The 23,188-nt window shown below is 39.6% G+C and overlaps 1 protein-coding gene across 1 annotated transcript; it reads left to right on the top strand.

Annotated features, from left to right (window-relative positions):
- Positions 1 to 496: 496 nt before the first annotated feature.
- trhr2 (thyrotropin releasing hormone receptor 2) lies at positions 497 to 22,444 on the top strand. The gene is made up of 6 exons (XM_088339227.1): positions 497 to 641; positions 5,416 to 6,075; positions 10,182 to 10,314; positions 10,658 to 10,809; positions 20,477 to 20,600; positions 21,876 to 22,444. Exons 2-6 carry the CDS (start codon positions 5,693 to 5,695, stop codon positions 22,347 to 22,349), a joined length of 1,266 nt encoding a protein of 421 aa, XP_088195353.1. The 5' UTR covers positions 497 to 641; positions 5,416 to 5,692; the 3' UTR covers positions 22,350 to 22,444.
- Positions 22,445 to 23,188: the final 744 nt, after the last annotated feature.

Raw genomic sequence — 23,188 nt, 5'->3', positions numbered from 1 at the left:
GTTAGACTAAAAGAGGTTAAAAGACACAGAGAGAAAGAGACAAAGAGCAACAAGGGAAGAGAAAAAGAGAGACACAGAGAGTAAAGGGGAAAGAGACAGAGTGGAAGAAAAAGGGTGGAGAGAGAGAGAAATACAAGTACAGTAGTGTCTTTGTTCGAGGCACCTGGCTTTGGCAACATTAAGTTGACATATTTCAACCTGCAGCTTGTTTTTCTCTTGCGCTTCTCCGAGTGTTGCCTCGCGGGCCGGATTCAATCCCTTAGCGGGCCTGATCTGGCCCGCGGGCCGCCTGACTGTGGTTTAAATCATCAAATGCAATCCTTATTTTGAATTGCCTTCACTACACGAAGTATATTTTATAAAATGTTATGAATACGTGGAACGGAAATTCCAATCAATGCAAAGTGAGAGAGAGAGCAAGTCTTTATTGTGAAAGGATCATCTTTTATTTTGAAGTCACGTGTGATTTTTCCATGCTGAGTGATGACTGGTGACTTACCAAGCGAAGGAGCGTTCCAGCAGGTGGACTACAGACAGTTTCCCCAGTAAATGTCGATGCAGACAGAAAAATAGTTAGGTTTATTACATTTGTCCTGACCCTGAATTATATCGAGGAGGTTTACACGTTGCAGAGAACTTAGGTAAGAATCTTCTTTTTTTCCTTTAAATGGATCCATCGAGAATAAGTTTATATTCAACATGTGTGCTCCTGTATTTTTCCACATTAATGCTTCTTTTAGTTTATTTTTTCCACATTCAGCAAGATAGTTTCACACAAAACTGGTAAATAAACGAAAATGAATTCAGGGGTCAGAATTAACGCAGCCACGGAGATATTCACGTCAAAATGAATGACGTTATCCTAATTATTCGGCTTTCTTACATTTTACCATCTGTATAACATCGATATTTTTCCACAAAGCATAAACGAGTTGCGATTTAGTTGTTTTAGTGGTATTTTTGACGTATTTGTGTAGTATTCCTATAGAGTTTTTGTAATATTACTGTAAAAGTATTTTTGCTGTTACAGTGGGACCTCGCTACTTCGCGGTTCCACGTTCGCGGGTTCAGAGCTTCGCGGGTCTAGGAAATGATGATAAATTTTTTTTTAAATATTATTATTATTTTTTTAAATTTTATTTTTTTTAAGCATTTTTGAAGTGGTGTCGCTACTTCGCGGGTTTTCACTTTTCATGGGTGGTTTTGGTCCCCATTGACCGGGTCTAAAAAAAAATAAAAAAATAAAAAAAATATATATATATATATATATATCTTATCTCATCTCATTAGCTGTACCGCTTATCCTTATTAGGCTCGCGGGGGGGGGGGGGGGGCTGGAGCCCATCCCAGCCATCTCCAGGCAGTGGGCAGGGGACACCCTGAACTGATTGCCAGCCAATTGCAGGGCATATATATATATATATATATATATATATATATATATATATATATATATATATATATATATATATATATATATATATATTTATTATTATTATTTTTTTAAGCATTTTTGAAGGGGCGTCGCTACTTCGTGGATATTCACTTTTTGTGGGTGGTTTTGGTCCCCATTAACCGCGATAACCGAGGGATTACTGTATATCTCCGTATTGATATTTTTGTATTATAGTATTACTGTAGTAGGATTTCTCTCGTATTTATTTTCGGAATGGAAGTAAAATAATATATCAAGTCACTGTTTTTAAACACTAAATTTGGTATTCTGTTTGTAGTAATTCTCGAGTATTTTTGTGTTATTACTATTGTAGTATATTTGTCATGTCAAATATGCCCGTTGGATGATTTATCCCGACTCGCCTTACTTTTTTGAGTATGTTAAAAAAGAAGCGAGTCTCTAGGTCATTTCTATCAAAAGTTGTGATTTTTTTAAATAAATGCAATCCAAATGCTTTCTCCAGCCGCCAGAGGGCAGTGTGGCGAGTGGGTTCATCCGTGAAATTCATTTTATTTAATTGTTAAAAACCAATTCGTTTATGCTTTAAATGCCAAATGTGAAATTATTTCCCCCCCCTGTTGTTTGTGAATAAATGGGTTGTGTACAGAGAACATAACTTGTCATCTGTGACTAGAATACTTCTTGTAGGTTACTAAAAGGGTTGGGTAGGGTTACTTTAACTGGATTACTTTCAATTACTTTTGGATTACTCCAATACCAAATATGCAAATAAAGGACAAAAGAAACTAAATATGAATAAAATTACTGAATTTTGTGCCGGCTTGGGGAGTAACGGAATACATGGAACGGCAAAAATGATGTTGGCAAGCTGTTTGAATTTATTTTCTGTCGCATTTTATGTTAGTTTTGCCGGAGATCAAAGAGATCAAAGCCAAGAGAGAAAGCTTACCACGTGTTGTGAGTCATAATTTTATTCATATTTACCGTATTTTCCGCACTATAGGCGCACCTAAAATCTGTTTTTTTTTAAAAAGCTGACTATGCGCCTTATAATCCAGTGCGCCTTATATATGGATCAATATTGAGCTGCGACAGGTCTCGCAACTTACGGTAAGCAGCCACTGACTCCATTTTTCGCGTAGAAGAAATGCGCTGTGCATACTGGGAAATATTGAACAACGATTCTCTTTTATTTGTGCGTTTGTATAAAGACCCTGAAATGGCTCCTATTAAGAGACACGCTTACAACGCAGAGTTTAAACTCAAGGCGATCAGTCACGCAGTAGAACACGGAAATAGAGCAGCAGCAAGAGAGTTTAACATTAATGAATCGATGGTGCGGAAGTGGAGGAAGCATGAGGATGAGCTGTTTACGTTTTGCATTTTACAGTTATTATGTTGTTGCTTTATTGTTATTGTTTTGCACTTGTTATTGTTTTTGCACATTACGAGTGTCACTATATTGCGATTACACTAACGTTTAATTTACCATAACAGTATCAGATGTTTTTTTGCGTGTTGACTAAATGGAGGAAAAGTAAAATGTTATGCCTTGCTGTTGTTCAAAGATGTTAAAGATGTGTCACGAAAATGCTTTACCTCAGAGGAAATAATAAAACGGCTGTTAATTCATTTTGGGAGTAAATGGAGTTGTGGAAAGCTTGTTTGTTATCTATTAATAAAGTTTGACTGACCTATCTGACTGTTTTGTTGACATTCCCTTTAGCGCGGCACCATCTAATGGTTGCATAACTACAGCCTCTACTGTAGTGCCTTATAATGCGGTGCGCCTTATGTATGGAAAAAGTTTTAAAATATATCATTCATTGAAGGTGCGCCTTATAACACGGTGCGCCTTATAGTGCAGAAAATATGGTAGTTTCTTTTGTCTTTTATTAGCAAATTTGGTATTGGAGTAATCCAAAAGTAATTGAAAGTAATCCAGTTAAAGTAACCCTACCCAACCATGGTTACTAAAGTAGGCTAAACAATAAAGTATGATACTGAAAAACACAGCTAAAAATTGTGAGTCGATAATCTTTTGCTGATCCTGCCTGCGAACAGAAAGTCTGAATCTGTCCCCACGCAATTGGATATCTCTGGGTTACATAATATTTTTTTTTAGAGTATCGGCCTTGATTTGTTCTAAGTTGGGGTTATTTGAGACCTCATACATTTTTTAAATAAATATTACCACCTGATTTTATTTTAAAATATATTTTTTAATAAAAGCATTATCACACAATTTATTTGATCTAATTCCTCCAATGTTGTACAACATTGTATTTTAGTATTTTTGTATAATTACTGTTATTTTATTTTGTAGTACTGTACTAATGTAGTTTTATTAATTTTTTTGTATTTTTTCACAGTAACATTTTTGTAGTATTTCTGCAGTCAAATTGTTGTAGTATTTCTGTAGGTTTTTTTGTGGTATTTCTGTAGTTGTATTTTTGCAGTATTCCTGTTGTAATATTTACTTAGGTGTATAGTATTATTTTATCATAGTATTACTGTAGTGTTATTTTTGTAGGGTTTCTGTAGAAGTATTTTTGAAGTATTTCCAAATTCATATGTTTATGGAAGTACTATAGTAGTATTTCAGTGGAATTATTTTGGTGTATTTGTCGTATTTCCAATGCAGAATTTTCGTAGTATATCTGTAGTCATTTTACCATTAGTTTGGTAATACTACAAAAAAATACTGTTGCAGAGATACTACAAAAATAAAACTACAGTAATACTACAAACATGCAACTACAGGAATACTTTTGAAATCATAAATAAATGCAACTACAGTATTACTACAAAACCTAATATAAAGATAAGTGCTTAAAGCGGGTTTATTGTTTAGCTTTAATTGTGAGTGTTTCAAAACCAATTTGATGAAACAAATATATTTAATAACAAATGTTGAGGAATATACCTGATATGTGCGAGTATATTTATCTATAAATTAAAAAAACGGATAGGGCCCCAGGATCAGCCCCTTGACCAAATGTTTTAACCCAATATGGCCGGCCACTCTAAACAGTTGCCCACCTCTGATCTAGAACGAGGGATGCTATCTGGGCTGGCATCCATGGTCTATTGATATTTCATTTTTTTTTTTTTAATATTAGCAATAGAAAATTCCCAAAGATGAGAACAAGATACTAGATACTATACTTGTATTTTCAGTGTATTCACAGATCACTCTCTTTAAAAAAAAAAAAAAGAATATTTTTTTTTGATAAATGAAATTGACCTGAAAGTCTAAAATCGACATGTGTCTTGAAATCTAAGTCATTTCCCTAATGTCTCTCTCATTTTCTTCCTTTCTCCTTCTCTCTTGCTCTCTTTTCTTTCTCTTTGCTTCTCTTTCTCTATCTCTTTCTTTGTTCCTGTCTTTCCCATTTTCTCCCTTTTATCGTTTTCTCCCTATTTCCATTTCTCTCCCTTTCTCTCTCTCTTTCTCTTTGTTACTCTCTTTCTTTTTGGCTATCTTCGTCTCTTTTTTTGATTTTCTCTTTCTCATGCCCTTGTCCTTTCTCTTTGTGCTCTCTTTCTCCCTTTTTCCTTTTACCCTCTCTTTTCTCTCGCTTTCTCTCTTACCCCCTTTCTCTGTCCCCTGCTCTCTCTCTCTTTCTCTATTTCTCCTTTTCTCTCTCACTCTCTCTCTTTCTCTGGCCCTCTCTCTCTCTGTCTCCCTCTCTTCCCCCCACTCCCCCCACTCCTTCTCTTTCTCTGTCTTTCTCTATCTTTATCTCTCTCTTTCTCTTTCTCCCCCCCTCTGAATCTCTCTCTCTCCCTCCCAAAAAACTCTCTCTCTTTTGCTCTCTCACCCCTTTCTTTTTTCTTTTTGATCCACTAGTCTGGCACGCATAAGAGTTATTTTCTACCATGTCTCTCCCAAGCTAAAATAAGTTTGACAGCCCTACCTTTTTAGTGACACAAGTAAAATATATGACGGATATATTTTGATCCTTTCTTTTCTTCTGTTTTCATTCCTCTTTCAGGAGACTTATTATAGGCATCATTTTATCCGGAAATTGGAAACCAATCATCTATTTATGCAATAAAATTGACATTATTTTCAATCGAGGACCTGATCATTATATTATTTAGTAACAAGACAGTAGCAAGAAATAAATGGCATTTTGTAAATTTACAATCAAAAGGCATGAGATAACAGTTATGCAGGGGGATCATGTACTTCATCCATTTATCCAAATTTAATAATTAAACTTCTTATCTAACTATATTTGGGGGACCACTGAAGCATTTCAAGTCAACATGCCTGACAACGTGAGCTCCAGAGTCGACACGCCAACCAACATTTCCCTGAGTCCCAGTATCGCTATTTCCCAGTCTCTGGAGTACAAGACGGTGTCTGTCTTTTTGGTCCTGCTCGTATGCAGTGTCGGCATTGTGGGAAATATCATGGTGGTCCTTGTGGTGCTAACCACCCGACACATGAGGACGCCAACAAATTGTTACCTGGTGAGCTTGGCCATAGCTGATCTCACTGTCCTGGTAGCGGCGGGACTTCCAAACATCTCGGATAGTCTCACAGGAACTTGGATCTATGGGCATGTTGGCTGCTTGGGAATCACCTACCTTCAGTACTTGGGCATCAACGTGTCATCCTGCTCCATCACCGCATTCACTGTAGAAAGGTAAGCTTGTCGATTTTTTACAGTTGGCCACTTCCACTTTAAATGTAGTGTATGCAACTTGAAACTTTGCTACTCTCTGCCGCCATCTCCTGGCTTAAAGTCAGCTCACTCCTGAAGTACTTAGAAACTCTTCTTTTTCATCTTTTCGGGGGTTTGGGTTGGCAGTTGGACTGTATTTTAAACAGGCCTTTTATTACTTTTACCAGTTTTAGGCTACACTAACAAAAAAAAAACAGGGACGAGCATGAAATCTCTCTCCATCGGTTCTCCCTCCTCCCTCTTTTTATGCTTTTTAATGTGTTGTAAGTCCTGGAACAGTGGTGCTAAAAGTAAAAAAACAGATAGGTGCAGTGGATAAAAAAAATTGAAGGCTCCTTGAACTCAGTTGTGCCTTTTTAACACATACTTATACGAGAAAACATTCTACTATTCACTTTTTAAGGAAACCTTAAACGACACATCCCACCTTAAAGCAAAAAATCTTTCTAGGTGTTTTTTTTTCAATAGTGAAGTCAATGAAGAACAATGTAGAGCGCATTACTGAAAAACAGTAATAAATTACAGTTACTTTTTTACTCTTTGTCCAAAAATAATTCAGTTATCTCCAGGTGACTGATACCCAAAAGTAGCATGTTTCATTCAAAGTGACTATCAAGTTACAAATTACGGTGTGTATACTTGCTTACAAGACAACCCCCTATAACGGCATCAAAATAGCCACATAATAAAATGAAGAAAGGAAAACATGTACAACAACATGTGGAAGCAGTGAATGTGTTAGATTTTACAGTGGACCCAAATGCAGGGATGCAGAAACCGTGGCAGGGTGCTCAAAAGTGATGGTATTAAGTAACAAAATCATCAACAAAGTAACAAACGGTCAATGAAAAATTAAAAAACTATCCAAACCAGAAAAAAAAAAAAATCGAACCTCACAAATCAGGATGAAACTAGATAACAGTGTGGTGGTAGTATTCATAGTAAAAATTGATAACCTGACAGTTGATCCGTCCAAAATGTCCTTATGAAGGTGGAGGTGTTTAGGTGTTGATCATCTTTTTCGGGCTTTGGGTTGGTATTTGGACTGTATTTGAAACAGTCATTTTCTTACTTTCACCATTTTCATCCTGGAATAAAAGAAAACCAAGACCGCGCGTGTGATATAACTGCGCCCATCCCTTTCCAGGCTTGTTAACTTTCTTGGGACCGAAAAGGGAAATAAAGTAAAACAAAATAAAAATCAGAATAAAATGAGATGTGGTCCCCCTCAGACACAATTGGGACAAAGAAGAGATTTCGCAAGGCATTATCGCATCTAATGTTAGGAGTGTAATTGAACCTCAGTTTTTCTTCTTCTTAGTTCAAGTCAAGTCATGTTTATCTGTATAGTCCCCAATCACAAGAATTTTCAGAACTATTTTGCCAGGATAAAGACCCCCAACCCGCCAGTTCAGAAACACTGATCTCGAGTGGTCTAGTGCAGTGTTTTTCAACCAGTGTGCAGGGGCACTCTAGTGTGCCGTGAGACCGTGTCTCGTGTGCCACAGGAAATTGCCCAATTTTATTATTGTATTCCTAATTAATTAGTATTTAACTAAAATATCACTTTCTGCCATTGATCGCCCTGCTGTAACACTCATCCGTACCGGTAGGTGGCAGCATTTACTTTCTCTCTTTTTTTCAAAAGTAATTCTCTGAACATGAGACAGAACCGGTACAAATATCTATTAACCAACAGAAAATAATGAAATAAATGTAATAAAGTAAAAATCCTAATATAAATATCTCCATAATCTCCCCAGAAAGATTGAAAAAAAGGTTAAAATGTATTAAATCATGTTTTTTATGACTAGAAAATCATTTTTACTCATTTTTAGTTTGTTTTCTAAAACAAGTCAAGTCAAGTCTTGTTTATTTGTATAACCCTTAATCACAAAGAGTCTCAAATGGCTGCAGAGACCACAGATTATTGCAAACCACCGACTATTATGACACCATCCCCTGATCTAAAACCTACATGAGGGCAAGAAAAAACTCAAAAACCTCAACATGAGGAAAACGGCATAAAATATAGATAAACTTGAAAACAGATGAAACATGTAATACAATCCCAAATCACAGCAAAATTATTAACCAGAATGAATACATTGGTTTACCTCCTGACCCACGGGTACCACACATAATGATAAAAAATGTTAATGTTTACTGTATATTACTTTATTTACACAGCCCTTTAGAAGTCCTTTCAGTGTACCAAAGTGCTTAAACCCATACTTTCTACTGTCATTTTGGCAACATGATAATTTAAGTAAAAAAATCAACAACATGAAACAGGCACTGGCAATTCTGTCATGATTACTGATGTGACTCAGCTGTGCCTGCTCATTTGGCGCCAAGCACCAAGGGTTCTGATTGGCTCCCTGTCACTATTTGAACCCGGTCCTGTCAATCCCCTGTTGTCAGTCCATTTGCGAACCTCAGTGAACACTAGGCAAGCCTCTTTCGACCGTGACTCCCACCTGTCCCGTTTATTGGTCCCGTCTGCCCCCGGCTTCGATCTGTTTTTGATCCTGACCACGTCTGCTCTCCCTACCCGGCTTTCGACCTCTTTTGTCCCCGACTACGTCTTCTCTCCTATTCTGGCTTACGACTCGCTTCCGACCCGACCACGTTTTTGCTCTCCTGTCCCGGCTACCGACCCGCTTTTTCCGTCCCTGATATCGCTATTGCTCGGCACGGAAGACCCACAATCCGAGTACCAGAGCGACTTGCTTCCCGCGTCCAGCGAACACCGGATCGTGGGCGCAGCCCTTTCTCTTTTTTCCAGTAAAACTTGTGAGAAGCGCAACGGTGGGTCCTGTCTCTGTCCCGGTCTCTGACAAACTCAGCTTTAAACATTTTCTATGGACGGTGTGCCTCAAATTGTTTTCATGAAAATAAGTGTGCCTTGTGTCAAAAAGGTTGAAAAACCCTGGTCTAGTGTTTACACAGTGAATTTGGGCGTATTATTACTATTGTTATTGTTGCTATTACTAATGTTATCATTGGGCTGGGCCGTGAGAATATAGCCAGACATTAAACCGATCTGTGCTACAAGGTTGCAGAACACTGATGTTAACCATACAGCGAAAAGTCAGAAGTAGATTATTTCATGCAATTATGAAACAGAAAGTTTCATAGTTGCACAGTTTTGGGTTTTGGGTGCTCTGAGGAGAGTGATGAACAACAAGAGTATGAGTATGGATGTTAAGAGGGGACTGTATGAGAGTGTGATTGTGCCGACTGTGTTGTATGGTGCAGAGACTTGGAGCCTGAACGCAGATTTAAGAAGGAAGTTGAATGTTTTTGAGATGAAGTGTTTGAGGACTATGTTAGGAGTGACAAGATTGGATAGACTGAGAAATGAAATTGTGAGAGACAGAACTGGAGTAGTCGTGGAACTGAGCAAGCATGTTGATAACAGAGTACTCAGTTGGTTTGGACACATGGAGAGGATGGATGAGGAGCGAATGTTGAAGAGGATCTACAGAGCAGAAGTCAATGGAAGGAGACCAAGAGGAAGGCCGCGATTGACGTGGATGGATGGTGTTATGAGTGCACTGCAGGAAAGAGGTCTAAATATAATGGAAGCTAGAGCTCTTGTTGGTGATAGAAAGGAGTGGAGAGGTGTTGTGAAAGGATAGTGGGATTGTGGACGCGTTCTTAAGGATGGGCACGGCACCCGTATGATGCAGCAGGGGTAAACCAGTGAAAGCTGTCGGGCCCTGCTGTTGAACAAAAGAGTGTGTTGTGTCACCCTGACCCGAGTGACATGGCCGCTTTCTGGTGTCTCGTTTCATCTGGAGGGACGAAAGCATGACCAACTCGGGTGCCGAGGTGCCTAACTTGTTTGGGTGTTTGGGAAATTGGGTTGGCCATGGTCCCCAAATTTTTGTGTGTTTTTCTTTTGCTATTTATTTCCCTTTTATTTTCTTTGTTATTGTATGTGTGAGTCTTGCTGTCGGTCACCCCTCTTGAGGGATATGACCAAGGTAGATAGATAGATAGAATGAAACAGAAAACAAAGAGCGGCAAGTAACGTTTATTTTGTTTTATTACATACGCAGGTACATCGCTATCTGCCATCCAATAAAGGCTCAGACTGTGTGCACCGTGTCCAGAGCCAAAAGGATAATTGCAGGGGTCTGGATCTTCACCTGTATTTACTGCATTTTATGGTTTTTCCTTGTGGATATTCAGGTAAGAATAATGAACTTGACTACAAAAGTTGTCAGTATTTTGTGAAATGACCTTTAAACTGACGGGGAATGGGAAATTTCCAAATGACAAGTGTTTGTGCTTGAAACACTTCAAAATATTGTTGCTGGTTAAATCACGTTTTTTATTCAAAATGTGTTTAGCCTTAAGCATACTTCTCAGTCCTCCAATCAGTCATGGTAACCTTTGCTGTTTACGATATTCAAGAGATCCTCTTTGCCTCAACAATGAGTGGATGTTAAAAGCCATCTAGGAAGCATCAGTGTGTTGATATTTATGTACAGTAATTCCACTTTTTTTCATATTCCGACCGCAATATCTTCAGGTGAGCCAGGACGGACATGTTGAATGTGGCTACAAGGTGAAGCGGGAGCTCTACCTGCCCATCTATCTCATCGACTTTGCCATTTTCTATGTTGTCCCGTTACTTCTTGCTATCGTGCTCTACGGACTGATAGCGCGGATCCTGTACCTCGGGTAATTGAAGTTTTGTTGTTAACCTTTCCAGTGATCTATCCTCCTAATACAGGATGCATTTGTTTCATTGTTCAAAACAGTTCTCATAGGTCTGAGTCAGTGTTCCCAGTTAACTTGAAAGAGTAATCAAGTAACTTTATGATTACTTTATTTTTAAAGTACTGTAAATCCCGGACTATAGAGCGCACCTGATTATAAGCCGCACCCACCACATTTTAAGAGGAAAAACGATTTTGTACTTACACAAGCCGCACCTGTATATAAGCCGCATGCGCCCACATTAAAAAATGTAACACAAACACAAAAATAACCCAAACCCGACTTTTAGTTTAAACTAAATGTCCCTTATTAAAGTACACAGTCCAAAAATCACAGCCGGCAAATAGAACGGAAAAATGATACCGGTACTTAAGGTTTGATGCAGACCTGCAGAGTACGGGTCCCGTTGAAAGTAATCCAAGGAAAAAAGTGTATATTTTCCAAAGGTAATATCCGCCGCGTCCACAAACAGGTCTGTCTGTTCCTCACCTTTAACGGTCCCCACTTCCCGTCACCCCGCGTTTGTTCCGCCCCTCCTTTTTCATTCGTCCGTGCAAAACATATCAGAATAAGTGTCTAAAATAAATACAAATAAATACATTACAAAAATATACAGTTGCATATACATATTATACATGGGTTACACATATTTACAAAGAAAGACGGTACACTGAGAGTTTTCAAAGCTTTAATAATAATAATATAACTTTCATCCCAAACGGTGCCTGTGACAGGGCAGTTAATGGTAACAACACGTTAGCAACACGCTCGCAACACAGTAAACGGGTCTGGTAAAAAAACATATCGTACTTGTAAAAATCACAGTAAACCGTCCTCATCTTCCTCCTTAGAACTGAAGCCATCAAAGTTGTCTTCCTCAGTGTCGGAAAGAAACTATCAAATAGACGTCGTCCCACGCTCCCATCCACTCCTGATTCTGTGCCCTCCTCTCGGTCACGCAGCAGACCGGCTTTTTGGAACCCGTTGGTGATGGTGGATTTTTTGATGCTGCCCCACGCTGTCAGGATTTACTGGCAGACTTGCGAAAAAGTTGCCTTTCGCATGCGGCCAGTTTTAGTGAAGTTGCAGTCTTCCTCGGCGCATATATTCCACCGGTCTGAATCTTACCTTTTGAACTCGAGCGCCGCTGGCGGCCGTTCGAAAAATTACATAAATTGGCCGCATCACTGAATAAGCCGCAGGGTTGAAAGTTTGGGGAAAAAGTAGTGGCTTATAGCCCGGAATTTACAGTAAATAAATTGCATTGCTTGACATTTGGTTTTTGGTTTTAAGTTATATTAAAAGTAACTTTTTTCAGTTACATTATGCAGTTGCTAAAGGGCAAATACTTTAATTGAAGTGCATTTTTAACATAAAATTATTCGAAAAGAACATTTTCACACAAAAAATGCTTTCTATGACTTCCTCTAGCACAGTGGTTCCTAACCTGGGTTCGATCGAACCCTATGGGTTCAATGTGTCAGGCTCAAGCGTTCGGTGGAGCCTTTCCCGGAGAGGTCAAGACTCTCTCATGCTTATATGAGGGCAAAAAACTATTGTCTATATGAGATGAGGCGTCCAACTTGGCCATCACTGGCTGCAGATGAAATTGCTTGGCCAATCTATGCGCGTTGAATTTAGCAAACTCAGGAGTGGTACGTCATGTGAATGTTCGTGGTAATTGTTATATTTCTCATGCTATTATAATAACTTATCCTAATGACGTCAGGGAAGCACAGCAGATGAGTGCTTAACACGTCAGCCCTGCATGTCAGAAGTTACGGATTCAAATCCAGCAACTGGCCTGTTTGCATGTTCTCTCATTTCCTCCGGGCAATCCGGTTCCTCCAATAGTCCAAAACATGCAGGACAGGTTGATTGGCGACTCCAAATTGTCCCTAGGTGTGAGTATATGACAGCACGTATGTTTCTGTATGCCTGTGACTGACTGGCAACCAGTTCAGGGTGTCCCCTTCCCACTTCCCAAGGGCAGCTAATTTGGGCTCCATTGCCCATGCAACTCTAGTGAAGATAAGCAGTGCAGAAGATGAATGGATGGACTAAGGATGCAGAGAAAAAAAACAATTGGTCAGAATTCGTGCGATATGGATTTTCATGTGTTATGGAAGACCGTTGACTGTTCTTGTGTAACGACACTCGGCCATACTAGTTGGGTCCCACATACTCAGTTTGATATTATCACAGTTCTACACCATTGTTGTTCCCGACATTACTGTTTGTTCTCTAAGTACTTAAAATTAATCCATTATGACGGGACACACAGATTCAGTGGCTCTTCACACTCCCATTTGTGTACACAAAAATGCACTGAAAGTTTCTCATTGGACTCTATCCGTGCATACATCGGCATTATACAACCAAACCTGACAGAAGCTTGTGGACATTGGTTATTAACATCGAAACATCCTCACTGATGAATCATCAAGAACGCCGGGTGCTCCGTGGATTATTATCGGCTCTGGGAACACACGTAGGCGACATTGGGAGAGGAACAATAAGCTACTGCTGCGGCTACGTAACAACGCTCACAACTACAAGCAGAGTTGAGCCTGTATCTTACTAGTGCCTGATCCATTACCCATGAAACGGATGTCCTGGAGGTATACCTTGTATGTTGAACATCACAAAGACCTGGCTCAAGCCGATGCTAGGGTGCAGCTGGCCAAGCGCTCATTAAATTGCTTCTTGCTATGAAAGGAGAAGCCCTCCAATTTCATTGTACAAATTGTCTAATGACAATTAAGACAATTAATTCAGTCGTTCATTCATACTATTACCTGGTGGGTGGAGGCCAGAGCGAGAAACTCCCTTGCAATGCACCCTTCAGTGAAAACCCTTGGCGAAAATATTGCAGTTTCTCAGACAAAAGCTCCAAAGAAAGCCCTGTTCGTCAATGAAAGCCTGGCCGAAAACAGTGCACCTTCATCCGGCAAATGGCAAAGATGGGCTCGGAGTGAACGCAATGCGTCACATTGCCCATAATGGTGCGCCATTCACCGTCTGAATTGAGAGATCGCATTATTTGAACGCTAACCCCTACACCACATTCTTTTTTTAGTGCGCATGGGTCGTGGTTCAGTAAACATCTGTTGTCGTAACTTAGCTTGGAACGTTCCACAACAGCCAAACTACAGATCTGATCGCCATATTTCCAATATCAATCACAATAATATTAAGCCAAACATACTGGTTTACACACAACCAGTATGGCTGCCACTACTGGGGTTGCCCCGATGTTGTCACATAATTAGGAATAATCAAAAGACAACCAAGACCGCCCGCGTGATATCACTCTGCGCCCATCCCTTTCCAGGCCTGTTAACTTTCTTGGGACCGAAAAGGGAAATACAGTGAAACCAACAAAATCATAATAAAATGAGATGTGGTCCCTCTCAAACACAATTGGGACAAAGAAGCGATTTCGCAAGGCATTATCGCATCTAATGTTAGGAGTGTAATTGAACCTCAGTTTTTCTCCTTCTTAGTTCAAGTCAAGTCATGTTTATCTGTATAGCGCTCAATCACAAGAATTTTCAGAACTATTTTGCCAGGATAAAGACCCCCGACCCGCCAGTTCAGAAACACTGATCTCGAGTGGTCTAGTGCAGTGTTTTTCAACCAGTGTGCCAGTGTTGAGCAACTCTACCCTCACGCTGGCAGAATTCGAGGCACATTTCGATAAGCTGCATGGAGACGGGGAATATAAAATAAACATCGCATGCTGAATTCAAGGTGAAGAGAGCCAGACTGGACGATAAGGCCACTCCGCCTGCTCTTGGATTTGTAAATATCAACAAACCAATTCTCACAGCATTGTACAAAGTTATGCACTTGATCACAAATCAAGGAAAACCACACACCATTGGCGAAACCCTTGTGAAGCCAGGAGCGTTAAAGATGGCCAATCTGATACTTGGAAAAGTGGATTAAGGTAAATGAGCCCATATTCCTCTTTCAAAGGACACCATTAGCGACGGAATGGTGGACATGAGTGACAACATCTTGGCTCAAGTTGCTTCATATTTGATTTCAAGCCATGCGAAATTCAGCCTTCAACTCGGCGAGACCACTGATTTCCAATGTCTATTTCCAACAGCTCTCCAAAGACGATTCAACTGAATGTGATGTTTGAGATAGTCCAACTTCTATCCATTCATTTTCTGGACCGCTTATCTTGAGTAGGGTCGCAGGGATGCTGGAGTCCATCCCAGCTATCTTCTAGCATCAAGGGACACCTTGAACTGGATGCCAGCAGGGACAGACAAATACCTCGCTCATTTACACCTAGGGACAATTTGGAATCACCAATTAACCTGACATGCATGTTTTCGAAATATGGGTGGAAACCGGAGTGGCCGGAGGAAACACAACCAAGCACTGGGAAAACATGTAAACTCCACACTGAGAGGATGCGTTAGCTAGATTTGAACCCTGGACCTCCGCACCCATCTGCTATGCCGTGTCCAACTTCCATTCAGTCTTAATTTTCCCCTCTGAAAACTAAGTCAGTACTTTGGCTTTGCTGCATGTTTTGCAGAGGAGACCTTTCTCACTTAAAAAGAATCAGTTTAGTTTTCTTTTTTTTCACATACTCTGACAGTCACTCCCATCTAAAATGAGACATTTTGACCACATTTTTTCACTTTGGTTTGGTGAGTGGATGTGTCGCTCTTAACTCCACCCCACTCTCAGCACTGTTGTTAGTTTGCAAACCTGCATGCATTCAGGACGGGTGCAGGTTGGCCAATACACAAACAATGTCATTGCTACGTTTGGCTTTGTAGTTAACCTTATCTATTATTCGCTGGACACCTATAACTCACCAAGCTAAAACACAATTAAAACGTTTATTTTATGTAGAAATATATACATTTCTATTTAATGTGCTGCATGGATTATTTTGTGTACAGAGATGTGAGACCACTGCACAATTGCACAGACATGTAGCTTAGAGGGAACCTAGGTGTTCAGAAAATGTCCATATAAAACTGGTTGGGTTCGATATTTCCAACAGGGTTAAGAACCACTGCTTCATTATGGCGAAGATTCTCACGATGAGACTTGTGATTGTGATGTCACTCCCCAGATTTCAACTTCAACTTTGTCAAATAACGTATATGCACAACATAAAGAACAGATTACTTCAACAAAGTAAAAAAAAAAATCATCTGCAAATAAAATATAAAATATATGAAGGTTAAGATTATAAAATGTGCAAACTATGAACCGGAATCTAAATAGAGCAGTTTTGCATTGATTTGGCAAAAGAGTTGGAAGGGGTAGGGCAGGGAGAGAGTCCTGACAGCCTGATGGAAAGAGCTGTTCTTGAGCCTGCTGGTTCTGGCTCTGAGACTCTGCAGTCTTTACCTTGATAGCAGCAGGTTGAAGAGGCTGTGAGATGGCGGGTGGGGTCACCTACAAAACAGGTGGCTCTGCGGGTGAGGCGGGAGTTGTCGATGTCCAGCAGGGGCAGGCAGGGAACACCAATGCTCTCAATGGTGCCTCTGTAGAATGAAAACAAATGTGACGCAAAGGGATCATGAGATGATTTTATCGTGTAATACTTTTCGTAGACTTGTGGATTGAAATATTCTTTACTATTACCAAAAGCTGCTTATTAAAATGACCATTAGTAGAAATAATACTGTATCTTACGTTTCTAGAAATTCCTGAGTTTGAGGATCTAACCAATGACAACCACTTCTTCCACTTTTGTCAGATACGACAGAATGTCACAAATTGCCGGTGTAACGTTGAAAAATACTTTAAGAAATCTATTGGTGTAGATCATGGAATGTACTGACCCCATAAATTGTTCCTAAAGCTGGCCATATTACCAAATTTGGCAAAACAACATGCTTTAGTAATAAATACTTTAACTATCTTTGTAACATAATACTGCCAACAGTGCAATACTGTTCAAATTATCTGACATTTATATTTAGGATGCAAAATAAAAAAAAAATCAAGCATTTAGCTCTACACGAGTTGAAATACTTCATTTATGCTAGGCACATTGAGTCTTGCGCAAATAAGCTACTGCTCACCGTATACCCCTCTGTTGACAATACACATGCGACCAGCCCTCATAAATAGAAAGCAAAAAGCACGCTTTACATTTTCACTTGAAGAGCAGGCATCTCATAAAAACAGTTTGTGTTTGATGAAATATTTATCTCTATATTACGGTGTAAATAGAAATGTTTGCTGCAGGGAACGGACCAATAAAAAAATCCTCTTTCGTGCCATGTTATGCTTTGCACTGCAGTATGTGCCACATAACCTTGATGGTTATTCTGAGGAATACAATGAAGTTCTGATTTCTTCAAGTTATATGCACAGTATAAAATAGTCTGGCAACCAATTAAAACTATAGAATCTTTGCCTAGATGTGTTGCCATTCCATGGGTCATACAATTCAATGTTATGGTAGTATTTTGCACCGTATTTTCCGGACTATAATTAGAACCTTCGAAAATATTCATGTCTGAAAGGTATTTCCACATGTAATTTGCATAAAATCAAAACTACAATAAGACCTAAGTTTGCAAATAAAACAACTTCCTAAAAATTACAAAAAAAAAAAATCAGAAAAACTAAAAAGATGGTTTTACAATTAGAATGAATTGATTCATTAGTTGCAATTATAATTTTGTTTACCATATTTCTAGGTTATAATCAGGGTTGGGTAGGGTTATTTTAACTTGATTACTTTCAATTATTTTTGGATTACTCCAATACCAAATATTCTAATAAAAGACAAAAGAAACTAAATATGAATACAATGATGACTCACAACACGTGGTAAGCTTTCTCTCCCGGCTTTGATCTCTTTGATCTCCGCCAAAACTAACATAAAATGCGACAGAAACAAAATGAAAATAAATCCAAACAGCTTGCCAACATCATTTTTGCCGTTCCATGTACAGTAGAACCTCGGTTCTCGACCATAATCCGTTCCAGAACCCTGTTCGAAAACCGATTTGTTCAATCACCGAAATCATTGTTCCCATTAAAAATAATGTAAATCGTTTTAATCCATTCCAACACCCTGAATGTTTACCTTGAATGTTTAACGGAAACATAAAGCTAACCTAGGCTAATCGTACGTTCGCGTTAGCGTAATCTTCCGTTCGAAAGATTCCCCTAACATGAACGTGTAAAAATAAAAAAATCAGGTCGTTTACACGTCATTTAGCACCGGGGTCTCCACAACAAGTGGTGAGCGGTTAAAGGATAAAGAAAAGATTTATGAATAGGATTTCTTACCTTTGTGGTGGTCTGCAGAAGCCATGCTCTATTCCCTCGAAAGAAGGGAAACTCGCACATCTTCTTCATATTTTGCTATTATTTCTTTCTTAAATGCAATAGTTGTACGCACTACTCTTCTTTTTTCACCTGTAGCAACTTTGCTGCTTGCACCGACCTTCTTCCGAGGCATAATTAGGGGTTAAAACACTCCGTTCACCGATATTAAAAACGAAAGCAAAAAGAAGTGCGCGGTCACGTGACAACAGTTCTTCACGAGGGGTGGGGGCAATCTACTTGATCTACACCCGTACGCAGCTCAGCATCGCCCCTAGCGTACCGGCGTTCGAACTCCGATTTTTTGAACGAAAAGCGAAGCAAGAATTTCTCTGAATTTTTTGTTGAGAACCGATTTGTTCGAACTGAGAGGCGTTCGAAAACCGAGGTTCCACTGTATTCTGTTACTCCCCAAGCCTGCACAAAATTGAGTAATTTTATTCATATTTAGTTTCTTTTGTCTTTTATTGGCATATTTGGTATTGGAGTAATCCAAAAGTAATTGAAAGTACCGTATTTTCCGCACTATAAGGCGCACCGGGTTATAGGGCGCACCCCGAATAAATAGTTTTTGGTCCTATTTTTGACATACATAAGACGCACCGGATTATAAGGCGCTACAATGGGAACGTGGACAAAACAGTCAGATAGTTCAGTCCAACTTATTACCCCCTTAACATTCCCAAAGCTTGCAAAGACGCAAATACGTGTCGAGAACACGTGCGGATGCGGTGTCCGTAAGATGTCACTCAAATGCATCGTTCCATCATTCGGAAGGTTAAAGTCTTGGGATTCAATAAATGATAACCATTTCTTCGTATCTATTTTCTTTTTCGCTCGCAACTTTACTGTGCATATGACAATAAACACTTGGAATTGAGTTTAATTTAAAAATAGACACTCCATTCCATCCATTATCTGCACCGCTTATCACAGAAACATCGAGTTCAGTCAGAAACAAGATACAGGGATAATATAGAAAGCCGGAGTAGCTCACCGAAGTCGTTGTGTTCATAATAATAATAATAATAATAATAATTTCCTTGTATTGTCATTCTGTGTAACAATGTACACAGAACGAAATGTCGATTGCATCTGACCCGATGCAGCCGCAGCCAAGAGAGGGCGCCGCCGACCACTTTTTAAGTCTTAGGAATGACTCGGCCGGGGCGCGAACCCGAACCTCCCAGTCTCAAAGCGGGCGCCTTACCATCTAGGCTACTGAGCTGGTACAATAATGTGCAGGCAATGTCCTCTTATATCCGTGAGGGTAGTAAATCCAGGAGAATACAATATTTACAAATACAGAATAGAAAAAAATGCTTTCTCTATGCCGTCAGCCACATGCTATACGCATATGTATTTTCGGCCAATTGCAGGCTTTGTTTCGCTGTTTAAGCCAATGGCAGCCTGTAAATTATAAAAAGGATCCGCTTCTTGACCTCCGAATAACTTTAGCCAATAGTGATCGTTTCAACTGATGATTGACACGTCTTTTTCGGCCAATTGCAGGCTTTGTTTGCCGTTTGAGCCAATGGCAGTCTGTAAATGATAAAAAGGATCCGCCTCTTGACCTCCGAATAACTTTAGCCAATAAAGATCAATTCAAATGATGATTGACACATTGGTTAGCCAATGAAACGCCGGTAAATAAATCCCAGCATCCACCGCGTACTACTTGGCGTTCGGGGGAAAATCGAGTCGGCGGCTGCAAGTTAGTTGGAAAACTTAATGTTGATTCATAAATAAGGCGCACTGTATTATAAGGCGCATGGTCAGCTTTTGAAAAAAATAAAGGCTTTTAGGTGCGCCTTATAGTGCGGAAAATACGGTAATCAAGTTAAAGTAACCCTACCCAACCCTGGTTATAATGCGCACTGGATTATAAGACCGTTTTTAAATTTTGGCAAATTTGGGGTTTTTAGGTGTGCTTAATAGTCTGGAAAATATGGTAAATTTGTTAAATTGTGATCTTACCATATCTGAAGACTAGCTAACCAACATATTCATAATAAGATTTTCAATTCTTTTGACACATCATAGAGACATGATAGATATATAGATATATAGATAGATAGATAGATAGATAGATAGATAGATAGATAGATAGATAGATAGATAGATAGATAGAGAGATAGTTAGATAGATAGATAGATAGATAGATAGATCGAATGATAGAAGGATAGATAGACAGATAGATAGATAGATAGATAGATAGATAGATGTTACATGTTGCATTTAAGGTTGAACAAAGAGTCAATACTTGTATTTGGACAAAGTCTGCAATCCTACGCCTCTCTAGACCTCTACCCAACCAGCCCGAAACCAGCGCCACTACACTGCGCCAAAGTTGCCGGGAGGTCACAGAAATGGGAAAGCGAAATCGGCCGCAGCGCCTCAAGTGTGCACTCTCCTCCAGGAAACAGGTGAGGGCTTCACTCGGACAATTACACTTCACCAGAGAAATCACCCGTTTTAGCATTTGCCACGACAGCCCCGAAGGCAACTTTACGTTGATTGGCAACGCTGTAGTGTACTGAACAAACACAGGAACGTCAGAGACAATAGAAAACAAGCGTCGTCTAATCTTCTAACATGGAGGGGAATGTTTTTCCTCAGGCTTTACTTTCCTTCCATCTGCAAATTGTCAACGTGTACAATTGCAGCACCTGCTAGGAAATGTATTGCCCAAAAAATTCTTGTCATGTTGCCACACTTAAGGCTTCAAATTTAAAACTAAAAATGGCAAAGTATTTTCTAAGAATCAACACGATTGTGAAGTGGAACCAAGTTCTCATCTCATCTCTGCACATCTGCACCGCTTATCCTCAGTAGGGTCGCGGGGGAGCTGGAGCCCATTCCAGCACTCATCGGGCAGTGGGCAGGGGACACTATCTATCTATCTATCTATCTATCTATCTATCTATCTATCTATCTATCTATCTATCTATCTATCTATCTATCTATCTATCTATCTATCTACATAAATTGGCCGCATCACTGAATAAGCCGCAGGGTTGAAGCTTTGGGAAAAAAGTAGAGGCTTGTAGTCCGGAATTTGCGGTAATTTACTTTCAGAGTCACATGCCCCAATTTCATTTTATTTTTTTTCAAAATCTTTGAACTCAGTTAAAATCGCTTACCTAGACTTGAAGTTGCGTATTATCACACTGTGAAAACAGAGCTCGCGGTTTGGGCTCAATTTGCAGTTTTTTACTTTGTTTGCAAAAGCATTTCCACTTCCACGCCAGGTTTGTTTTCTTTTGTTTCTAGTCTCTTGTTTTGACATTTTGCCCACTCGTTAGTTTGTTACTTTGTTCCCTGCATTTTCCCGTTTGAGTCTTTGTTTCTGGTTTGGACTTTGTTAGGTTTGATTTTATTTGCACGTCATTTGTCCTGTGCCCCATTGGTCGTTTGTTCCTTTGTACCTGGTTTTGTTTACATATACCATCTTTTTGTAGCACTCCTGACTCAGTTCCAGCCCTTTCCACCCCCAAAAACCCAACAGTAATAATCCCTTGCACAATATGCATGTTTATGTGTATGTTAATGTTTATGTGCTTTATCATCTGAGGCTTTCTGCACTATTGTGACGTACAAAACTACACTTTGGTTCCAAACTTTCAATTTGTGACTCTGCGAAAACAAAATTAAGTATGACTGGTTTTAATGTAATCCTTTTCTCCTTTTCCTTCCCTTAGGTGACAAAGATGTTAGCTGTAGTCGTGATCATATTCGCTCTTCTGTGGATGCCGTATCGGACATTAGTTTTGATCAATTCTTTTGTGTCCACTCCCTATTTGGATGCTTGGTTCCTATTATTTTGCCGTACGTGCATTTATTGTAATAGTGCAATCAACCCCGTCATATACAATGCCATGTCTCAGAAGTTTCGCTGTGCATTTCGTGGGTTGTACCACTGCAAACCACAAGAGAGAACCCAAAGGAGATCGTCGGCCATTCCTGCCGGCCTCAGTACCGTCCGAGACCCTCGTACGTCCTTGTCTAATGTTAGTGCAATGAACGAAGAAGCCAAAGGAGCCAATGGGAATTATTCTGCCGATAACAGAAGTGGGCATCAAGAGACAAAAGCCATTCAGGGCAACAAAGCAGACAATTTAGTCAGATTAGATGTCACTTCCATTGGGGCGCCTTTGCTAAGTGATGTGAAATAATTTCCATCAATTATTCACACAGTTCACCTACCCGAGAAGAATACAGAAATTGGATGGATATATACATATATATACGGTACTCCCTTGGTCATCGCAGTTAACACAACAACATAACAAATAAAGATGTGCATATAATAAAACACAGTAGCAAGGGGTCTCTCTCTCTCTCTCTCTCTCTCTCTCTCTCCCTCTCTCTCTATATATATATATATATATATATATATATATATATATATATATATATATTTATATTCATGCCTCTATTTTAGTTCCATCAGTCTGCTCGAGCATATTTTAACAAGCCAGCTTCTTTTTGAAATAAATAAAGCTATGTGGACTGATGAAGCTAAAATACTGCATTGGTGGTTGGCGCGCAGCACCATGGTTGGAGGTTCAGGGTTCAAGTCCAGCCACCGCAGCCTCCCCATGCGGAGTTTTCATGTTCTCCCCGTGCTTGTGTGGGTTTCCTCCGGGCACTCAGGTTTCCTCGCACATTTCAAAAACATACATGTCAGGTTAATTGGCCGGTCCAAATTGTCCCTAGGTGTGAATAAGTGAGTGAGTTGTCTGTCTGTGTTTGCCCTGCGACTGGCTGGCAACCAGTTCAGGGTGTCCCCTGCCCACTGCCTGAAGATAGCTGGGTTAGGCTCCAGCACCCCCGTGACCCTACTGAGGATAAGCGGTGCAGATAATGGATGGATATATATATTATATATAATATATATAATATATATCATATATATCATATCTATCTATCTATTTACCCTGGTCATATCCGTCGAGATGGGTCACGGACAGCAAGACAACACATACAAAAATAAATAAAATAAAATAAAAAT

Source organism: Urocampus carinirostris, chromosome 7 (assembly GCF_059441175.1).
Source record: "Urocampus carinirostris isolate Australia breed hairy pipefish chromosome 7, RoL_Ucar_1.0, whole genome shotgun sequence".
Classification (NCBI taxonomy): Eukaryota; Metazoa; Chordata; class Actinopteri; order Syngnathiformes; family Syngnathidae; genus Urocampus; species Urocampus carinirostris.
The sequence above is the reverse complement of the archived record's forward strand: the minus strand, read 5'-3'. Positions and strand labels throughout refer to the sequence as shown.